Here is a 23,623-nt window from a genome sequence, read left to right on the forward strand (position 1 = left end):
TACGAATGTATAAAAAAATCTCCAGGGAAGCTTTGGTAAATTCATGAAAGCTGTGGTAAATCCAGGAAGCTGGTAAAATTATAATAGAGGGAAAAGTATTATTGCGAAATTAGTTGCAATTTTACATGTGTTGCTAAATATAACCTCACTTGTAAAAAAAAAAAAAATGTTTCACCGAATGAATCAGCTCTATAATTCAAGATCAAGTGTGAGATCGAGGTGCCTCCATTGCGGTTAAAATCTTTTGACAGGTACCACGACTCCATTATTCTTTCCGGATTCAAGCATCGCCTCTAGAACTGCTACATCGCGGGCACCTTCAACAAATGACAGTCGACGATCACTTACATGGTCGCTGGATGCCTGCAAACAAATCATGGTTCAATATTTGTCATGTGAAGGTTACAACGCGTTGATGGTATCAGATGGCCGATATACTAGGTACTTTTAACGCTTCATTCTCGTATCAAATTATCCTTTGGACAAACCTGTGAGATATCATGCAAGAAAGTTTTCAATTCTTCAGTTACGCCACTGAATGGGTAGAAGGAGCTGCTGCATTGCCCATCAGTATTGAATTTAGAGACCTGAAACGATGGTGAAAATACGATCAACTGATCAAGATCAAATATTCATCTGAAAAATGAAGATTACCCTAAAATTATCTGTTGGTAGCCCGACATTAGACTTTTAGCATACCAAGTAACCATGCTGCCCATCGACGTTCCCTCGCTCAACTTGTACAGTTCCTTTCAAACCAACAACTCTCCAGAATATCTGCAGGTGTAATAAGATTGGAGAGTCAAAAACAGACGACGCATTTTCTCAGGCAATAAGAGTTGATTATAAGGTTACCACATGCCTTTGGTGATCTAGTAGACACAGACATCACGAAAATGCCAGGACAGCCGTTTTCAAGTTGACTGCAGAAGCAAAGAATTGGTGACATTCACAACCTTTAATGAACGGAAAAATGTATGAAAATCAAGTTTTGATCAAGTAACTTACTAGGAACTGGAGATGTTATCTGGTGGAGGCAGATTAGGATCAACGTGAGTAGTCAACGCTGAGACTGATGCAACCTCGCACCCAACAAGCTGCTCAGGAACACATACAAGGATGAGTATTCAAGGAAATTGCAGCGTATATTGCTCAAGCTCGGTAAGGGTGTGAGACATGGGTCCGTTTCCAAGCGTTAAGCTGTCAGTCTGTCCTAAAAGTGATTCTAGGCTATGTGCACACAGTACTCGGGCTTAACAATGAATTCATCTATAAGAAGAGAAAGAAGATGCTTACCATCCTCAGTCCAGCAATATTGTGGACTCCCATGTCAAGAATGAAACCTCCCTGCCACGACAACGTATCAGTTTAGATCAAACTGCAGTGGCAGTTGAAAAAAAGTTCTTGCTATTTTTCTATAAATTTGGTCGTAGCAGAAACACGATAGAAGTTACCACAACTCATATAGTTTGATACAAGTCATACACCAATGCATACAAAAATTGTCATAAAATAAAAAAAAACACATTGGTTTTTGTCTCTTGTATTGAGGCCTTCACGCTTTTATATAAGCGATAGTGTAATGACACACTTACTGTGAAATCCCGCCTCCAGGAACTTGAGAAGTATGGATTAGAACTGTTCATTGATCCTTCTACAACTACTTGGACATTCATCATATCTCCTATTTCGGTGACTAGCTTCCTGCCCTGTGCATACATAAGATTCGACTTCAGGAGGAATGTCAGAAAAAAAGGGCATCTTGATACTCATATAGAGCTGTAAGTCATTTACCTCTACAAAAGCCGGTTCAAATCTGTAATTTTCTGCGACAGCCCATAATGGTCGACCAAGAGTAGAACATAAAGGACCGTAGCTTGATAGTGCCATTTCTGCCTCGTCATTATCTGCATGATAGGTTTGCATACGCAAAGGGTTAAACAAATCTCATAAACATCAGTTAACCATAGCTTAATAATATTCCTACAGCCTAACCTTATGACGGGTCATTTTGAGCTCTTGAATTACTAAAGTTTTATACTCTTCTTCTCCATTAATACACTTCCCCTTTTCCATGACGGGGTGTCTATGAATAAACTTCCTACGTGAAAAGTGTGAATGTTTCATGCTTGCATTTCCATCTACATCTGATAAAAATACTTAAATTTTGTTCAAATAAACTAGGAACAAGGAAATGTATTCTTGGAAGAAGGAAGTATAACATTAAGGGTGCATCACAACACGTGTAACCAAAATTATTACTAACAATAAATATATGTTGCAGACTTGGAGTTTAGGTTACTTAACAGAAAAAGAGCTGGCAATAATTACGAATATAGAGAGACCAAGAGAACGGATAAGAGCTACAAATAAGTTCACTTACTTGCAGCTGCAGGTTTCTCTGTTCATCAACCAGATTGATCCAGGACCCAAATATTGACACGAAATATCCCAGGAAAGAAAAAAATATTATATCAGAGGGCATTCAAAAAAGAAGAATTGAAAAAAATAAATAAATGGGTTGTCATATATACAACAAAAACATAACTATGCATCGACTCTGATTAGTAAACCAATTGCATCAGCCATTCAGCCTGTTTAGATGATCTGGACTCATTTTTAGTCGTTGCATTACTTTATGGTGAAAAAAGTGGGAGTCTCAGGGCCATTTGTTTACTTGATGATGAATATCACTAGAGGGAGTAATTAATTACCTTGAATTACATGCTTCCCCGTCTTGAGCAGTCTCAGGGCCATTTGTACCTGAGCAAGAGTGTCAACATAAAGATGAGGAAAGAAAATCCGGCTCTCAAAGAAGTTTAATAAGCTTCACATCATTTGAGCTAATTTACTTAATCACAAAAATCCCCGTGCACACAAGGAAGGTTACTTAAGTTAATAAGCAATGAAAAAGTAATGGCCCACTGCGGCCTCGACACCCCAAAATGCAACGTTTGGTACTTAGGCCAAAACAATCACACTCACATAAATTTCAGAATGTTCTCCAACAGACAACTTTTGTTGACCTCTGCAGCAATCATTGTAATATAAAATCTGAAGACTTCCGAGAGTACTGAAAATTAAGTTACACACACATGCACGCAGGCGCACGTACACCCTAAAGAAAACAAAACAAATGATGAAATGATGAAGTCTATAAATTTAAATTAGTCGACTACCAAAGCAATTGAGAGCTTCCAATTGCAAGAAGATTTGCTTTTTGAAACTGTCTACTGCATTGGAGTCGCCTAAAACCCACATCAAAAGACAAAGAAATGAATTTCTATTTGAGTCTTTAAAATATAAAATAAAGGGCATCCAGATTCACAGTCTTGAAGTCACAACAAGATCCATGTCAGAAGCCAGAAGAATGCATTCCTATACTTTATGGAATCAATCAAGTTCCAGCAACGCATCAGATACAGCTCTTCATTATGGATACAAAACTCGCTCGTGACATTAAAGTACATAACTTGGAAGTTCCATGTAAGTCAAACTTGGTACTCAACCTAAGGGAAATAGCAAGTTTTCTCGACTCCAGATATAACTTCGAACATTCTCATTGCTCTGACACATAAGCATACTATATTAAGACCAAATCTTTACACAAACAGTACATTATTCCTAAAATCAGCGCAATTTCAGCAATCAACAACTAATGACTTCTTCATTAAATCATCATGGCGTAAACACCTTCTTAAGATAAATACAGAAAGCAATTTCAGACCTGAATCTGGCCAGCAAGTACCACAGCAACCCCGGGAACTGAAGGGTCCTTAATAATGTCGTCAAGTCCAGCATCACCCCACTTCGCTTCCACTTCTGGGAAACTCTTCTTAGCTACTTCCACTGCACCTCTTGCTGATTCCTATTCAATTAATTATACTATTAACAACACTAAATGGCTAAACCGCAAGTATATTTTGGTTTGGGTGAATATGAACTGTCACATGAAATCGCGGTCATGCAAAACACATACTAAAAGCTCATACAACATAACATCCACCATTTCCTACCATTATTGGCACCACATCAACCAATTACTAGTGACAAGTTAACAACTTTATCATAAAATAAATTTGGAGTCTCTTAACACAGACAAATTCGTAAACAACCCCTTCAAATCCAGGACTCCCTCCATTATACAAACTTACAGTACTCTCCATTCTTACTCATTTAGGGTCCGTTTGGATTGAAAGAATTGGAGGGAAGGGGAGGGGAGGGAAAGGGAGGGATTTAATTTCCTTTGTTTGGATACAAAATATGAAAGGAGGGAAATGGGAGGGGAGAGAAATAAGAGGACTTGTTTTCCCTTCTATAGAACAAACTATAATCTTTCCAAAGGTGGCAAGATTTGGAAAGAAAACATTGTTTGGACAATTGGACTCAATGTCGCTGCTTTGCCCAGTTACACAAATATGAAGATGAAGAAGAGCCATCTCCCTCCTAATTATATGAAAAGGGCATTATTGTCAATATTCATCACAATCCATTAGCATCCTCCCTCCATTATACCATCTCCCTCTTTACTCCCCTTCCATTTCCCTCTCATCAATTTTGTTATCCAAACAACCACAATCCTTTTTCCCTCCCCTCTCCTCACCTCCCTTCCCCTCCCCTCCATTTCCCTCCTAAAACTATATCCAAACAGACCCGTGTGTTTGGATAGCAAAAATGGAGGGAAAGGGAGGGGAGGGGGAAGGAGGGAAGAGAAAGGGGAGGGGAAATGAGATGTTGGTGTTTGGATACAATTTCCTTCCACTTTTGATTTGCCTTGGAGGAGGGAAAATAGATCCTTCCAAATCCCTCCCCCTCCATTTCCCTCCACCTTGTTTGCTATCCAAACAAGTGATTTTAAATCCCTACTCTCACTCCCCTTCTTTTCCCTCCAAATCCCTCAATCCAAAGGAAATCACTACACTTCCACATTTTGATAAATTCCGACTATAAAACAGTCGAAAGCACAATGATTTCACTGTCCATCCACCAAAATATAGTCATTTCAAATCCATTGTCAGATTACCCACCATATATTTGATCAAATGTATCGAATTGGGCCATAACAGGTGTGACACATATCAACTAGTAAATAGTAACAACTAATCATTAACAATGGCAAGATATAAACAAGAAGAAGTTAATCATATAATATTCCCTCCCTTCCAATCATTTGTTTACTTATTTAACCATCACAATGAATATAAAAGGTAAACAAACGACTGAGACGGAAAGAGTAGTAATTAGTGATGTGATATAACCTCAGAACGGCTCCAAATGTATTTGATAGTAACAAGATCAGAAATCTCAGATAATCTTGGAATATATTGATTCTTCACAAAAATGCCAGCTCCACAGATTGCAATTTGGATCTTACCCGCCATTGATAATCTCTTTGAAACACAACAAAAAAAGTAAAAAAAGTGAAAGATTATGTAAATGGGATTAACAAGATAAAATTGGGAAAAGTAGTAAATGATAGAAATGTAAGTAAGTGAAGTAGGAAAACGGGAAGAAAAGAATGAAGTGCGTCGGTAAATCTGAATGCAATTACACACGTGCTCTTCGAATATCTTTTTCTTTTTCGTGTCTTATTTTGTGTTTTCGATTTTTTTTTTTCGATAACTAAGAAAATTATATTGATCATCTCGGATAAAACAAACTTATTTCATCATTTTGGCTGATAGAGGCGAGTTGAAATCATGACTTTCAAACTTTATTGTGTTTGAGTATATCTTCTTTTTAAACAAAATACTCTATATTATGTACGTAGATTATGTGTCAAAATATAAAGGTAGTTTATATAAAATGAGATAGAGAATCTACGAGTCGATTTATTGTCAATAATGTTTCCCTCGATAACTCGATTATAAATGATGGTGTTGATGGTAGGAGGGTTGTGAAATCATGACATATGAAGCTTCACCTCCATTGATGAACATTAGGGAAGCCATTGAAGTAAGCTAAGAAGAAGATATTTGTAGAGAGAAGGTAAATAAAGTTGTGTTTGTATATTGATATGAACTGCTTAACTTAATGTACAAATGTGTGTTAGTTACATATATACAAATCAGTTAGACTACTTGCCAGGTCATCTATCCATGTGCTATCAATCTATTGGTCAGTATTAGCCTATACCTTGTTCTACTATATTGTCCTTATCAGTACTATTCTCACAACCCCCCTTCAAGTTGGGAGTCATCTGCAAGAATTGTAGACCCAACTTGGAAGCTAGGAACATGTGTTGCGTATGACCCAAGGGCTTTGTCAAAAGGTCTGCCAGCTGAAGATTAGTGCGTAAATGTGCAGTAGAAATGAAACCCTCTTGTATTTTCTCTCGAACATAATGGCAGTCGATGTTGAGATGCTTAGTCCTCTCATGGAAGACAGGATTGGCAGCTATATGTAAGGCTGCCTTATTATCACAATGTAAAGTGATGGGGAGATGAATGTAACTACGAAATCGGTAAGTAAGCCATGTAACCAAGTCAACTCACCTGCAGTATAGGACATAGCTCTATACTCAGATTCAGCAGAAGACTTAGATACGGTCTTTTGTTTCTTTGTTTTCCAAGAGATTAATGACTCTCCCAGAAAAACACATTGTCCAGTAAGAGATCTGCAACTGTCTTGACATGTACCCCAATCTGCGTCACAATAACTTCTGAGTGTTAAGTCGCTTGCAGCAGAATAGAACAGTGCAGCTCTGCGCAAAGTGCCCTTGAGATATCTCGGGACATGTACCGCTGCATATGGGTCTCTCTAGGAGAGCTTAAAAACTGACTCAAATGTTGAGTGGCATAGGAAAGATCAGGCCGTGTGAGATTGAGATACAAAAGTTTTCCCACAATCTTCCTGTAACTTTCTGGATCAGATAACAATTTGCCTTGATCAAGGCTCAATTTCAACCCCCTTGGTAAACGAAAAAGTGCTGGTTTACAATTCACCATACCAGCATCCTTAAGCAAGTCTTGAACATACTTTTGCTGATTTAACAACATTCCCTCAGTATTTCTAGTCACCTCCAATCCCAAAAAATAACGAATTTCACCCAAATCCTTTATTGTAAAAGTAGCATCTAGCTTGGATTTAAGGTGTTGAAGGAAGCATGTATCAGTACCAGTCAACAACAAATCATCAACATATACTAGTACTATGGATAATAGCCCCTGGGATTCTTTAGTGAAGAGTGAATAGTCATACTTAGATTGAACAAAACCCATGGATAAGAGAAATCTAGACAATGCAAGATTCCATTGTCTAGAAGCTTGTTTCAACCCATAAAGCGACCTTTTCAAATGACAAACTTGACCTGCTGAAGCCTTTGAGTACCCTTCAGGTGGAGTCATATATACCAACTCATCTAAATACCCATGCAAGAATGCATTGTTGATATCTAATTGGTGAATTGGCCATTGTCTTACTGAGGCTACTGCAAGAAGTACTCTCACAGTAGAGAATTTTACAACAGGAGAAAAAGTGGCCTTATAATCTTTCCCTTCTACTTGATTATAACCCTTTGCCATAATTCTGGCTTTATATCTTTCTACAGTCCCATCCGGGTTAAACTTGATCTTATAGACCCATTTGCACCCTATAGGTTTATGGCCAGGTGGTAAATCTGTGAGAACCCAAGTACCATTCTTCTCCAATGCTTCTATTTCCTTTGACATAGCAGTGACCCATAGAGGATCCTGCTTTGCTTGCTTATAAGTAGATGGTTCAACCATAGCCATCACATTATTAAGAGACCTCATCAGATAAGAAGGATAAGTGACTTGATCCAGAATGGAAAAACCAGAAATAGCTGCATTAGTAGATGGCAAAGTTGGACATTCAAAGTCTTTGAATCTAGCTGGAATCTTCCTTGGTCTTTTTGATGCAGGAACATTGGTCTCACTGGTCTCAGTAAGGCCATGATTATCAGGTGTGGCATCATTAACAAAGGGAAAATCAGTACTATTTATATTAGTATAAGGACTGATACTTGTATTATTGAGAGAATTGATGTTTGTACCATAATTGTTTTGAGAATTTTGATTATTATTGTCTGTGTTATTAGAAATATTGATACTATTGTGTATAAGATTTTCTTCTGCAATTACTGATGGATCAGGTGGGTAATGAGGAAACATGGATACAGGAATCTCAGGTACATTCTGTGATTGAGCATGAGATTTGTAAGGAAAAATATGTTCCTGAAATATGACATCTCTGCTTATATTAATTTTCTGAGTAGCTAAATCAAAAAGTTTGTAAGCTTTTTGTCCATGAGGATAACCCAGAAAAACACACTTCCTCCCCTTGGACTGAAACTTGTCCCTCTTATGACTAGGTACAAGTGCAAAACATTGACATCCAATGGTCCTGAGATTCTCATAAGAAGCAGGATGACCTAATAATAGCTCATAGGGAGTTTTCCATGATAAAATAGGAGTAGGAAGTCTGTTAATGATGTATGTGGCTGCTAAAAGACAATCTCCCCAGAACCTTTTAGGTAAATGTGCATGAATCATGAGTGCCCTGGCTGTCTCAACCAGGTGTCTGTGCTTCCTCTCCACTCTACCATTTTGCTGAGGTACACCAGGTGCACTTTTCTGACTTAATATTCCCTTAGCAGCAAATAACTCCAAACAGGCTTGCTGAATCAACTCAGTACCATTGTCACTTCGTACCATTTTAACAACTTTCTCATACTGAGTGGTAACTTGATTAAGAAAGCACTCTACAGTCTTACTTACTTGGGTCTTATCTTGCAAAAGAAAGGTCCATGTGACCCTTGAATGATCATCTACTATAGTTAAAAAATAATGTGCTCTAGTAATGGAAGCTATCTTATATGGACCCCATAAATCAATGTGAATGAGGTCAAAGATTACTTTAGCCCTAGAGGGATCTCTTTCAAAGGATAACCTATGCAATTTGGCCATAATGCAAACATCACAAGAATAAGATTGCAAATCTGTAACATTGATTCCAGGAATATGTTTCAGCTTTACAGATGATGTATGGCCTAAACGAGCATGCAAAAGTTCAACAGCACTATGTGCTTTACACCTAGTGTCACTATTACAAAGCAGACAATGAACACCAGGTTGAACATTACTCTTACTAAGATTACTAACTGAACAGACAGTAGTATCTTTATTATGTCTTAGACTATGAGATAAAGAAGCATTGTGCACTGAGACGTGCTGCAACTTGTATAAACCTCCAGCCTTTGGTCCTACTGCCAAAGTGTGATTTTTATGGTCCTGTATCATACATGCATGAGCATCAAATTTAATGGTTAGGCCATTATGAGAAATCAATTTGCCTATAGACAACAAATTATGTCTAAAGTCAGGGATAAACAACACTTCATGTAGGATGATTTGAGGGGAAATCTGGATATCTCCAACAAATTGAACAGACTTAGTTGTACCATCAGGCAGTCCAACTAAAACAGGTGTATCCAATTTTCTAACATCACCAAACAAATGCTTTTGGGAAGACATGTGATCTGAGGCCCCCGAGTCTAATATCCATTTAGTGACATTCTCTCCTAATTTAGGAAATGTAATAACATTGGAGGCAAGAATTTTACCTGCAAAGTTGACAGCACCAGTAGAATAATCCACTGAACCACTGAACCTAGCCTGCATAGCTTGTAGCACCTGATCACATACAGCATTTACCAGGTCTTTGTCAATCTTGCTGTGACTATGAGAAGAGGATCCCTGCTCCATCTTATTAAAATGAGCTGGTTTAGACTCCAATTCGAAGGGCATATCATCATGAACTTCAGCATTATTAGCAACATGATAACCATTGCCAGGCTTCTGCTTCTTAAACTTTGACATGCTTCCTGCTGTTCCCCCATTTCTCTTCATAAAACTGATCTTCTGATCTTCATTAAGATCCCAGCAGGTGTCAACAGTGTGTCCTTTCTTCTTGCAATGACTACACCATCGTTCTTCAAATTTAGGTTTCTTATCTTCTCTCTTCCAAACATTCCAATTGCCTTTACCAGATCCAACCATATTTGCTGCAAGTGCACTAGCCTCTTGTGCAGGTTGATTAAGAATGGAGATAGATTTCTGGCTTTCTACTTGTTGAACAAAAGAATAAACCTTGTTCACAGTAGGAAGGGGATCCATGGCCAGAATATTGGTTTTGAGAGTCTCAAATGTGTCATTCAGTCCCATTAAGAACATCAAGACTTTCTCACGAGATGTAGCATCAACAATCTTCTTCAGAATGTTGCAAGTACATTTGCCACAAGTACATTCAGGAATTCCTTCAATTTCTTCAATTTCATCCCATCGACGTTTTAACTTGTTATAATACTCAACAACAGAATCGTTATCTTGACCTAGATTACGCAATTCCTTCTTCAATTGAAACAGTAGAGGCGCATTAGATTGTCCATACCTCTCTAGAATGTCACTCCATAGTTGCTTTGCGGATTTTGCAGTAAGAAATCCACTCTTCACTTCAGGAGACATAGAATTAAGAATCCAGCACCGAATCATGTAGTCGCATCTTAACCATCCCTTGTATCTATCAGAAGTAACTTCAGGCATCGAGATAGATCCATCAATGAATCCTTCCTTGTTCTTGGAGCCTAACGCCAGAATAACGCCACGCGTCCAATTGATGAAATCTTTTCCATTGAAAGGTGAATTCACAAGCGTCATCGACGGATAATCAGATGGAGATAAGAAGAGCGACTCATCGTAAGGATTACGGTATGGAGATTGATCAACTGACTCAGAATTAGGCATCGTCACTTGATTTTAACCTAAAAATTGATCGGAAAATGATTTTGACCTAAAATTGATCGTAAATTGATTTTGACCTAAAATTGATCACAAATTGATCTTGACCGATAAATCGAATTAATTGATCAAAATCAATTAAGTTGAAGGAAAAAAAATAGATGATTTGAACGATTTTGTGTTTTCTTTGAATTATGAGAGAATTCTTAGCGAAGCTAAAGAAAGCGAAAAAAAGAAGAAATGATTCGAACGAAAATAGAGATATTTGCGGATTATAAGAGATGAAGAACTGGATCAAGAGACAGGATTAACCTGCTCTGATACCATGTGAAATCATGACATATGAAGCTTCACCTCCATTGATGAACATTAGGGAAGCCATTGAAGTAAGCTAAGAAGAAGATATTTGTAGAGAGAAGGTAAATAAAGTTGTGTTTGTATATTGATATGAACTGCTTAACTTAATGTACAAATGTGTGTTAGTTACATATATACAAATCAGTTAGACTACTTGCCAGGTCATCTATCCATGTGCTATCAATCTATTGGTCAGTATTAGCCTATACCTTGTTCTACTATATTGTCCTTATCAGTACTATTCTCACAAGGGTGACTCAAATACTACAAAAAGGCTACAGTTATACTTAGTGTATAGAATCCCCTATTTACTAAATGAATAGGCAAAACTCCAAATTTTCCCGCCTAAACATATTTCCTAAAATAAATTTGTTATTTTTAGCATATTCTATAAGTATGGTGGGTTATAACTTATAATACATATAATCTTTCAGACTTATATATTTATGTCATTTAGTATTACATCCTACACAAAATTATATCCAATCTTTTTGTGATATAAAAAGGAATTCTATTTTTTTTGTTTAAAGAATCATACGAAAAAAATTCATTAATTTTTTATGAAAAAAAGTTGCGGCTAAAAATATATTATCAGTAAAATTTTATAAAATAACATCATTAGTCATTCGATAATAGGAAAAACTTTCATTGAAATACTCATTTCATGATTAATTTGATTTTGACTTTGATTTTTCAAATCAAAATATAACGATGTGAAATGTAAAAAAAAAAGATTAGTTAATTTAAATTTCATAAATATAATACACTTAAAAAATTAAAACTCTATATATACCGTGCATAAATTGCACGGGAGCTAAACTAGTCTACTATAGGTTCAATAATAAAACATAAAGCAAAGTTTAGTCCATCTAGTGTTGTTGTGAGAATTGGTTTTTAGGATCCGAATTATATATTTATTTAGTATAAAAGTCGTTTTTTTTATCCTGATTAATGTAGTACAAAACTAACTTTATAGTCTAGAAGTATATAAATAAATAGTTTTAACGAATTTCTTCCTAATACGAGTATAAATATCTTGTATGTACCTCATAGTTTTAGGCTTTAGGCTTGTAGCATATTGATTGATTAGAAATTTAGAATAAAACTCATTTTTACGACAGAGATGGATTTCAGTATTTATTTAGGCACAAAATATTATTCTCTTTATCTCAATCAATTGTTTGCCGTTGATTAAACTAAAATATCAATCACAGTGAATAAAAAAAGTAAATAAATGATTAAGACAAAGAGAATACTATATACTACGATGATATTGGGAGTAAGATAACCTCAAACATAGACGCTTGTACCTATTTCTCTATTATTCATTGATCCGACCCAAAACAACCTGACCCGCTTGACCCGAAACAAACCCGAAACCCGAAAAGACCCGTCCCGACCCGAATTAATCCGACCCGAATTGGCCCGACCCGAACCCGACCCGTTGACCCGTTTTGCCAGGGATAGTATAATACATGATTTTTCGGGATTCCAGGGTACCGGAACAAAATTCTCCGGAAATCGTGCAGAAACTTCCTCGGGTCATATAAAGCGGCCACACAAAATTTGAATAGCAACGGAAGACATTTGGGGGTGCCGGTATGCCATAAACCAGTATTCGTCGAACCTCGGATAATCGTGAAAAATGTATTAATACTCGTTATCCGAGGCTGAAATCGAATAGGTTAACTCCTGAAATGACATCGGACGCGTGATAAAAAAACCGGGAGAAAAAGAAATAGGGTCCGGTACGACCTCCCGAACGGCTCAAATTGAAGTGTATAATACACGTTTTTCGGAATTACAGGGTACCGGAACAAAAGTCTCCGGAAATCGCGCAGAAAGTTCCTCAGGTCAGATAAAGCGGCCACGCAAAATTCGAGTAGCAACGGTAGACATTTGGGGGTGCCGGTATGCCATAAATCACCATTCGTCGAACCTCGGATAATCGTGAAAAATGTTTTAATACTCATTATCCGAGGCTGAAATCGAATAGATTAATTACTGAAATGACTTCGGACGCGTGATAAAAAACCCGGGAGAAAAAAAGACAGGGCCCGGTACGACCTCCGGAATGGCTCAAATTGAAGTGTATAATACACGATTTTTCGCGATTCCAGGTTACCGGAACAAAATTCTCCGAAAATCGCGCGGAAAGTTCTTCGGGTCATATAAAGCGGCCACGCAAAATTTGAGTAGCAACGGAAGACATTTGGGGGTGCCGGTATGCCATAAACCAGCATTCGTCGAAACTCGGATAATCGTGAAAAAAGTATTAATACTCGTTATCCGAGGCTGAAATCGAATAGATTAACTCCTGAAATGACCTCGGACGCGTGATAAAAAATCGGGACAAAAAGAAACAGTATTCGGTACGACCTCCCGAACGGCTCAAATTGAAGTGTTATAGTACACGGTTTTTCGGGATTCCAGGGTACCAGAACAAAATTCTTCGGAAATCGCGCAGAAAGTTCCTCGGGTTAGATAAAGCGGCCACGCAAAATTTGAGTAGTAACGGAAGACAGTTGGGGGTGCCGGTATGCCATAAACCAGCATTCGTCGAACCTCGGATAATCGTGAAAAATATATTAATACTCGTTATCTGAGGCTGAAATCGAATAGGTTAACTCCTTAAATGACCTCGGACGCATGATAAAAAACCGGGAGAAAAAGAAACAGGGTCCGGTACGACCCCGAACGGCTCAAATTGAAGTGTATAGTACACGTTTTTTTGGGATTCCAGGGTACCGGAACAAAATTCTCCGGAAATCGCGCAGAAAGTTCAGTAGGTCAGGTAAAGCAGCCACGCAAAATTTGAGTAGCAATGGAAGACATTTGGGGGTGCCGGTATGCCATAAACCAGCATTCGTCGAACCATGGATAATCGTGAAAAATGTATTAATACTCGTTATCCGAGGCTGAAATTGAATAGTTTAACTCCTGAAATAACCTCGGATGCGTGATAAAAAAACCCAGAGAAAAAGAAACAGCGTTTGGTGCGACCTCCCGAACGGCTCAAATTGAAGTGTATAGTACACGGTTTTTCAGGATTCCAGGGTACCGGAACAAAATTCTCCGGAAATCGCGCAGAAAGTTCCTCAGGTCAGATAAAGTGGCCACGCAAAATTTGAGTAGCAATGGAAGACATTTGGGGGCCATAAACCAGCATTTGTTGTCGAACCTGAGATAATCATGAAAAATGTATTGATACTCGTTATCCGTGGCTGAAATCGAATAGGTTAACTTTTGAAATGACCTAGGACGCTTGAGAAAAAACCAGGAGAAAAAGAAACAGGGTCCGGTACGACCTCCCGTACGGCTCAAATTGAAGTGTATAATACACGGTTTTTCGGGATTTCAGGGTACCGAAACAATATTCTCTGGAAATCGCGCAGAAACTTTCTGAGGTCAGATAAAGCGGCTACGCAAAATTTGAGTAGCAACTGAAGACATTTGGGGGTACCTGTATGCCAAAAACCAGCATTTGTCGAACCTGGGATAATCGTGAAAAATGTATTGATACTCGTTGTCCGAGGCTGAAATCGAATAGGTTAACTCCTGAAACGACCTCAGACGCGTGATAAAAAAAACCGGGAGAAAAAGAAACAGGGTCCGGTACGACCTCCCGAACGGCTCAAATTGAAGTGTATAATACACGGCTTTTTGCGATTCCAGGGTACCGGAACAAAATTCTCTGGAAATCGTGCATAAAGTTTCCCGGGTCATATAAAGCGGCCACGCAAAATTTGAGTAGCTACGGAAGACATTTGGGGGTGCCGGTATGCCATAAACCAGCATTCGTCGAAACTCGGATAATCGGGAAAAAAGTATTAATACTCGTTATCCGAGGCTGAAATCGAATAGATTAACTCCTGAAATGACCTCGGACGCGTGATAAAAAATCGGGAAAAAAAAAAAAGTATTCGGTACGACCTCCCGAACGGCTCAAATTGAAGTGTTATAAGTACACGGTTTTTCGGGATTCCAGGGTACGAGAACAAAATTCTTCGGAAATCGCGCAGAAAGTTCCTCGGGTTAGATAAAGCGGCCACGCAAAATTTGAGTAGTAACGGAAGACATTTGGGGGTGCCGGTATGCCATAAACCAGCATTCGTCGAACCTCGGATAATCGTGAAAAATATATTAATACTCGTTATCTGAGGCTGAAATCGAATAGGTTAACTCCTTAAATGACCTCGGACGCATGATAAAAAACCGGGAGAAAAAGAAACAGGGTCCGGTACGACCTCCCGAACGGCTCAAATTGAAGTGTATAGTACACGTTTTTTGGGATTCCAGGGTACCGGAACAAAATTCTTGAAATTGCGCGAGAAAGTTCCTCAAGTCGAATAAAGCGGCCACGCAAAATTTGAGTAGCAACGGAAGCAGGTTGGGGGTGCGGTATGCCATAAACCGACTTTCGTTGAACCTCGGATAATCGTGAAAAATGTATTAATACTCGTTATCCGAAATTTGAAATCGAATAGTTTAACTCTGAAATGACCTCGGACGCGTGATAAAAAAGCGGGAGAAAAAAAGCAGTGTTGCATGCGACCTCCCGAACGGCTCAAATTGAAGTGTATAGTACACGGTTTTTCGGGATTCCAGGGTACCGGAACAAAATTCTCCGGAAATCGCGCAGATAGTTCAGTAGGTCAGGTAAAGCAGCCACGCAAAATTTGAGTAGCAATGGAAGACATTTGGGGGTGCCGGTTTGCCACAAACTTTCTATGTGATTTTCGGAGAATTTTTTCCCGGGACCCCGGAATCCCGAAAAACCGTGTATTATATATACACTTCAATTTCAGCCGTTCGGAAGGTCGTACCGGACCCTGTTTCTTTTTCTCCCTGTTTTTCAATCACGTGCCCGAGCTCATTTCAGGAATTAACCTGTTCGATTTCAGCCTCAAATAACGAGCTTTAACACATTTTTCACGATAATCCGAGTTTCGGCGAATGCTGGTTTGTGGCACACCGGCACCCCTAAATGTCTTCCGTTGGTGCTCAAACTTTGCATGGCCGCTTTATCTGACCCGAGGAACTTTCTATTTGATTTCCGGAGAAATTTGTTCCGGGACAACGGAATCCCGAAAAACGTGCATTATACACTTCAATGTCAGCCGTTCGGAAGGTCGTGCCGGACCCTGTTTCTTTTTCTCCCTGTTTTTCAATCACGCGCCCGAGCTCATTTCAGGAATTAACCTGTTCAATTTCAGCCTCAAATAACGAGCTTTAACACATTTTTCACGATAATCCGAGTTTCGGCGAATGCTGGTTTCTGGCACACCGGCACCCCCAAATGTCTTCCGTTGGTGCTCAAACTTTGCGTGGCCGCTTAATCTGATCCGAGGAACTTTCTATTTGATTTCCGGAGAATTTTGTTCCGGGACCCCGGAATCCCGAAAAACCGTGTATTATACACTTCAAGTTCAGCCGTTCGGAGGGTCGTACCGGACCCTGTTTATTTTTCTCCCTGTTTTTCAATCACGCGTCCGAGCTCATTTCAGGAATTAACCTGTTCGATTTTAGCCCCAAATAACGAGCTTTAACACATTTTTCACGATAATCCGAGTTTCGGCGAATCGGTTTTTCTGCACACCGGCACCCCCAAATGTCTTCCGTTGGTGCTCAAACTTTGCGTGGCCGCTTTATCGACCCGAGGAACTTTCTATGTGATTTTCGGAGAATTTTGTTCCGGAATCCCGAAAAACCGTGTATTATACACTTCAATTTCAGCTGTTCGGAAGGTCGTGCTTAGGACCTGTTTCTTTTTCTCAATGTTTTTCAATCACGCGCCCGAGCTCATTTCAGGAATTAACCTGTTCGATTTCAGCCTCAAATAACGAGCTTTAACACATTTTTCACGATAATCCGAGTTTGGCGAATCTTTGGTTTTCGCACACCGGCACCCCCAAATGTCTTCCGTTGGTGCTCAAACTTTGCGTGGCCGCTTTATCTGACCCGAGGAACTTTCTATGTGATTTTCGGAGAATTTTGTTCCGGGACCCCGGAATCCCGAAAAACCGTGTATTATACACTTCAATTTCCGTTCGGAAGGTAAACGGACCTGTTTCTTTTTCTCCCGATTTTCAATCACGCGTCCGAGCACATTTCAGGAATTAACCTGTTCGATTTCAGCCTCAAATAACGAGCTTTAACACATTTTTCACGATAATCCGAGTTTGGCGAATCTTTGGTTTGTACACCGGCACCCCAAATGTCTTCCGTTGGTGCTCAAACTTTGCATGGCCGCTTTATCTGACCCGATGAACTTTCTATGTGATTTCCGGAGAATTTTATTCCGGGACCCCGGAATCCCGAAAAACCGTGTATTATACACTTCAATTTCAGCCGTTCGGAAGGTCGTATCGGACCCTGTTTCTTTTTCTCCCTGTTTTTCAATCACGCGTCCGAGCTCATTTAAGGAATTAACCTGTTCGTTTTCAGCCTCAAATAACGAGCTTTAACACATTTTTCACGATAATCCGAGTTTCGGCGAATGCTGGTATGTGGCACACCGGCACCCCCAAATGTCTTCCGTTGGAGCTCAAACTTTGCGTGGAAGCTTTATCTGACCCGAGGAACTTTCTATGTGATTTCCGGAGAATTTTTTCCCAGGACCCCGGAATCCCGAAAAACCGTGTATTATATATACACTTCAATTTCAGCCGTTCGGAAGGTAGTACCGGACCCTGTTTCTTTTTCTCCCTGTTTTTCAATCACGTGCCCGAGCTCATTTCAGGAATTAACCTGTTCGATTTCAGCCTCAAATAACGAGGTTTAACACATTTTTCACGATAATCCGAGTTTCGGCGAATGCTGGTTTGTGGCACACCGGCACCCCCAAATGTCTTCCGTTGGTGCTCAAACTTTGCGTGGCCGCTTTATCTGACCCGAGGAACTTTCTATGTGATTTTCGGAGAATTTTGTTCCGGGACACCGGAATCCCGAAAAACCGTGCATTATACACTTCAATTTCAGCCGTTCGGAAGGTCGTGCCGGACCCTGTTTCTTTTTCTCAATGTTTTTCAATCACGCGACCGAGCTCATTTCAGGAATTAACCTGTTCGATTTCAGCCTCAAATAACGAGCTTTAACACATTTTTCACGATAATCCGAGTTTCGGCGAATCTTTGGTTTCTGCACACCGCACCCCCAAATGTCTTCCGTTGGTGCTCAAACTTTGCGTGGCCGCTTTATCGACCCGAGGAACTTTCTATGTGATTTCCGGAGAATTTTGTTCGGGACCCCGGAATCCCGAAAAACCGTGTATTATATACACTTCAATTTGAGCCGTTCGGAAGGTAAATCGGACCTGTTTCTTTTTCTCCCCGATTTTCAATCACGCGTCCGAGCTCATTTCAGGAATTAACCTGTTCGATTTCAGCCTCAAATAACGAGCTTTAACACATTTTTCACGATAATCCGAGTTTCGGCGAATGCTGGTTTGTGGCACACCGGTACCCCCAAATGTCTTCCGTTGGTGCTCAAACTGTGTGTGGCCGCTTTATCTAACCCGAGGATCTTTCTATGTGATTTCCAGAGAATTTTGTTCCGGGACCCCGAAATCCCGAAAAACCGTGTATTACACTTCAATTTAAGCCGTTAGGAAGGTCGTACCGGACCCTGTTTCTTTTTCTCCCTGTTTTTCAATCACGCGCCCGAGCTCATTTCAGGAATTAACCAATTCAATTTCAGCCTCAAATAACCAGCTTTAACACATTTTTCACGATAATCCGAGTTTCGGCGAATCTTTGGTTTTCGGCACACCGGCACCCCAAATGTCTTCCGTTGGTGCTCAAACTTTGCGTGGCCGCTTTATCCGACCCGAGGAACTTTCTATGTGATTTCCGGAGAATTTTGTTCCGGGACCAAGGAATCCCGAAAAACCGTGTATTATACACTTCAAGTTCAGCCGTTCGGAGGGTAAATCTAGGACCTGTTTATTTTTCTCCCTGTTTTTCAATCACGCGTCCGAGCTCATTTCAGGAATTAACCTGTTCGATTTTAGCCCCAAATAACGAGCTTTAACACATTTTTCACGATAATCCGAGTATCGGCGAATGCTGGTTTCTGGCACACCGGCACCCCCAAATGTAATACTCCGTATTTATGAGTCTTTGGGTACTCTATCGAGTAGGCCTTACTCTGTCGAGTAAGGGTAAGTTGCGTTTTAAAATAGTTTCTGACCTGTTGGGTACTCGATCGAGTAACTAGGATACTCGATCGAGTAAGGGGGTACTCGATCGAGTACCTTAGATACTCGATCGAGTAGCCGGTTTTACGGGGAGTTTTCTCGGGTTTTGTTAATTATGCGATTAAGATATATAACCTTTTCCGTCATCATTCGTACCGGACCCTGTTTCTTTTTCTCCTTGTTTTTCAATCACGCGTCCGAGCTCATTTCAGGCATTAACCTGTTCGATTTCAGCCTCAAATAACGAGCTTTAACACATTTTTCACGATAATCCGAGTTTCGGCGAATGCTGGTTTCTGGCAAACCGGCACCCCCAAATGTCTTCCATTGCTGCTCAAAATTTGCGTGGCTGCTTTATCCGACCCGAGAAACTTTCTATGTGATTTCTGGAGAATTTTGTTCGGGACCTCGGAATCCCGAAACAATTTCAGCCGTTCGGAAGGTCGTACCTGACCCTGTTTCTTTTTCTCCCTGTTTTTCAATCATGCGTCCGAGCTCATTTCAGGAATTAACCTGTTCGATTTCAGCCTCAAATAACGAGCTTTAACACATTTTCACGATAATCCGAGTTTGGCGAATCTTTGGTTTGTGGCACACCGGCACCCCCAAATGTCCTCCGTTGGTGCTCAAACTTTGCGTGGCCGCTTTATCTGACCTGGGGAACTTTCTATGTGATTTCCGAAAAATTTTGTTCCGGGACCCCGGAATCCCGAAAAAGCGTGTATTATACACTTCAATTTCAGCCGTTCGGATGGTCTTACCGGACCCTGTTTCTTTTTCTCCATGTTTTTCAATCACGCGCCCGAGCTCATTTTAGGAATTAACTGCATTCGATTTGACCTCAAATAACGAGCTTTAACACATTTTTCACGATAATCCGAGTTTCGGCGAATGCTTGTTTGTGGCACACCGGCACCCCCAAATGTCTTCCGTTGGTGCTCAAACTTTGCGTGGCCGCTTTATCTGATCCGAGGAACTTTCTATGTGATTTCCGGAGAATTTTGTTCGGGAATCCCGAAAAACCGTGTATTATACACTTCAATTTGACCGTTCGGAAGGTAAATCTTAGGACCCTGTTTCTTTTTCTCCCTGTTTTTCAATCACGCGTCCGAGCTCATTTAAGGAATTAACCTGTTCGTTTTCAGCCTCAAATAACGAGCTTTAACACATTTTTCACGATAATCCGAGTTTCGGCGAATGCTGGTATGTGGCACACCGGCACCCCCAAATGTCTTACGTTGGAGCTCAAACTTTGCGTGGAAGCTTTATCTGACCCGAGGAACTTTCTATGTGATTTCCGGAGAATTTTTTCCCAAGACCCCAGAATCCCGAAAAACCGTGTATTATATATACACTTCAATTTCAGCCGTTCGGAAGGTCGTACCGGACCCTGTTTCTTTTTCTCCCTGTTTTTCACTCACGTGCCCGAGCTCATTTCAGGAATTAACCTGCTCGATTTCAGCCTCAAATAACGAGCTTTAACACATTTTTCACGATAATCCGAGTTTCGGCGAATGCTGGTTTGTGGCACACCGGCACCCCCAAATGTCTTCCGTTGGTGTTCAAACTTTGCATGGCCGCTTTATCTGACCCGAGGAACTCTCTATGTGATTTCCGGAGAATTTTGTTCCGGGCCACCGGAATCCCGAAAAACGTGCATTATACACTTCAATTTCAGCCGTTCGGAAGGTCGTGCCGGACCCTGTTTCTTTTTCTCCCTGTTTTTCAATTACGCGCCCGAGCTCATTTCAGGAATTAACCTGTTCAATTTCAGCCTCAAATAACGAGCTTTAACACATTTTTCACGATAATCCGAGTTTTCGGCGAATCTTTGGTTTTCGCACACCGGCACCCCCAAATGTCTTCCGTTGGTGCTCAAACTTTGCGGGGCCGCTTTATCTGATCCGAGGAACTTTCTATTTGATTTCCGGAGAATTTTGTTAGGGACCCGGAATCCCGAAAACCGTGTATTTTACACTTCAATTTGACCGTTCGGAAGGTCGTGCGGACCCTGTTTCTTTTTCTCCTGTTTTTCAATCACGCGTCCGAGCTCATTTCAGGAATTAACTGTTCGATTTGACCTCAAATAACGAGCTTTAACACATTTTTCACGATAATCCGAGTTTCGGCGAATCTTGGTTTGTGGTACACCGGCACCCCCAAATGTCTTCCGTTGGTGCTCAAACTTTGCGTGGCCGCTTTATCGACCCGAGGAACTTTCTATGTGATTTCCGAAAAATTTTGTTCGGGACCTCGGAATCCCGAAAAAGCGTGTATTATACACTTCAATTTGAGCCGTTCGGAAGGTCTTACCGGACCCTGTTTCTTTTTCTCCATGTTTTTCAATCACGCGCCCGAGCTCATTTCAGGAATTAACTGTTCGATTTTGACCTCAAATAACGAGCTTTAACACATTTTTCACGATAATCCGAGTTTCGGCGAATGCTTGTTTGTGGCACACCGGCACCCCCAAATGTCTTCCGTTGGTGCTCAAACTTTGCGTGGCCGCATTATCTAACCCGGGAAACTTTCTATGTGATTTCCGGAGAATTTTGTTCCGGGACCCCGGAATCCCGAAAACTGTGTATTATACACTTCAATTTCGTACCGTTCGAAAGGTAAACCGGACCTGTTTCTTTTTCTCTCTGTTTTTTAATCACGCGTCCGAGCTCATTTAAGGAATTAATCTGTTCGATTTCTGCCTCAAATAACGAGCTTTAACACATTTTTCATGATAATCCGAGTTTCGGCGAATGCTGATTTCTGGCACACCGGCACCCCCAAATGTAATACTCCGTATTTATGAGTCTTTGGGTACTCTATCGAGTAGGCCTTACTCTGTCGAGTAAGGGTAAGTTGCGTTTTAAAATAGTTTCTGACCTGTTGGGTACTCGATCGAGTAACTAGGATACTCGATCGAGTAAGGGGGTACTCGATCGTGTACCTTAGATACTCGATCGAGTAGCCGGTTTTACGGGGAGTTTTCTCGGGTTTTGTTAATTATGCGATTAAGATATATAACCTTTTCCGTCATCATTCTAAACACTTTTGCAAAACCTAATTTTCTGTCAAAGAGAGAAAGCAAGTACGTTCATCATCTTAATCGCATTGTTAGCAATTCCCGGAGTTTGGAAGGTCGGTTTTCATCGTTTGATATACCGTTGAGATCCTTGCGTCGAGGGTAAGATCTATGTACCCTTTTTGTTGTCTTTCCTTTAAGTTGGTTAAACCCTAATCTAGGGATTTGGGGGTTTTTGAGTAGTTTGTGATTTGGTAGCATTTGTATGTTGTATGATAGGAGGAGGTTTCGTAGAAGAAGCTTTTTGAGACAGCTGTAGAGACCGTCTGATAGTTGTGCTTTCCAGGTAGGATTTCCTACTCAGTATTAGTCCCATAATGGGATGATTGTTGATGTGTTGAGATTGATTGTTTGATATAGTAATTGTATTGTGACGGCTGTGATTGTGATTGTGATTGATTGTTCTCTGGTTCTCGAGATGCGTTCTCGGCTGAGTGGAGTCATTTGCGGGAGTGGTTTCACGCCCTAGTTTCGCCCTTGGTGGAACCCGCCACGGAAGGGGATGTGCACATTAATGGACAGGGTTATCGCTCGATATGATGAGCGGGGCTTAGGTGGGAACGGCTGCGGTCCCCCACTGGCAGGGCTGATCTAGTGGACAGTCGGTGATTGAGATTGTTGGATTGGTGTGGATGTGTGTGTGTGTGTGACGGTTAAGCTGTCTGTTTATCTTATTGTTGATATATTGAGTTGTGTGATTAGTACTGACCCCGGTTGTTGTTTTGTAAACCTGCGGTGATCCATTCGGGGATGGTGAGCAAGTAATGGTGAGCGAGTTTGAGTTGAGATCTTTGGGATATTTGGGAGGTGCCACCGTCGACGATAGAAGTCTTCCATTTGTAGTCTTTTAGTTTTATGACATTTGTATTTCAAGAGACAGTTGATTTTAAGAACTTGTACCCGAATTTTGGGATTTGGTTTCAGTTGTACTTTTCACTAAAGTTATATCATTTAAGTTGTTTCTTTATTGTCTTATGAATATCATGCCTCGGGTAACCGAGATGGTAATATCTTTATACCTGAGTGGTCCTAGTAAGGCACTTGGAGTATGGGGGTGTTACAAATGGTATCAGAGCGACGATCCTGAAACCTGTAACCAATGAACCTAATGAACATAGGGAGTCAATTAAAATGAACCCGGGGTAAAGGTTGTAGGAGCTAATGCAAAGGCTTGGGAGACGTCCTAAAGTCGCGAACTTGCCCTACAATTTTGAACCGGTCACATGGGGGGGG

At 40.4% G+C, this 23,623-nt stretch overlaps 1 protein-coding gene across 1 annotated transcript; it reads right to left on the bottom strand.

Moving 5' to 3' along the window:
- Positions 1 to 56: 56 nt before the first annotated feature.
- Positions 57 to 5,537, bottom strand: LOC141619455 (dehydrogenase FPY6). Its single transcript, XM_074436476.1, has 12 exons — positions 5,259 to 5,537; positions 3,728 to 3,868; positions 2,715 to 2,763; positions 2,384 to 2,401; positions 1,795 to 1,907; positions 1,596 to 1,709; positions 1,297 to 1,347; positions 1,009 to 1,097; positions 863 to 923; positions 700 to 777; positions 489 to 587; positions 57 to 363 (listed from the first exon to the last, which is right to left on the bottom strand). Exons 1-12 carry the CDS (start codon positions 5,379 to 5,381, stop codon positions 235 to 237), a joined length of 1,065 nt encoding a protein of 354 aa, XP_074292577.1. The 5' UTR covers positions 5,382 to 5,537; the 3' UTR covers positions 57 to 234.
- Between the last annotated feature and the right edge of the window lie 18,086 nt (positions 5,538 to 23,623).

The sequence above is a fragment of the Silene latifolia genome, chromosome X (assembly GCF_048544455.1).
Source record: "Silene latifolia isolate original U9 population chromosome X, ASM4854445v1, whole genome shotgun sequence".
NCBI classification, from domain to species: domain Eukaryota; kingdom Viridiplantae; phylum Streptophyta; class Magnoliopsida; order Caryophyllales; family Caryophyllaceae; genus Silene; species Silene latifolia.

What these genes read in the sequence shown, in the direction of transcription:
- LOC141619455 (XM_074436476.1), bottom strand. Translation starts at nt 5,381, where the DNA reads ATGGCGGGTAAGATCCAAATTGCAATCTGTGGAGCTGGCATTTTTGTG. An exon ending in ACATTTGGAGCCGTTCTGAG is followed by an intron (nt 3,869 to 5,258) that starts GTTATATCACAT and finishes TTAATTGAATAG; the next exon opens with GAATCAGCAAGAGGTGCAGT. An exon ending in GATAACATCTCCAGTTCCTA is followed by an intron (nt 924 to 1,008) that starts GTAAGTTACTTG and finishes TTGCTTCTGCAG; the next exon opens with TCAACTTGAAAACGGCTGTC.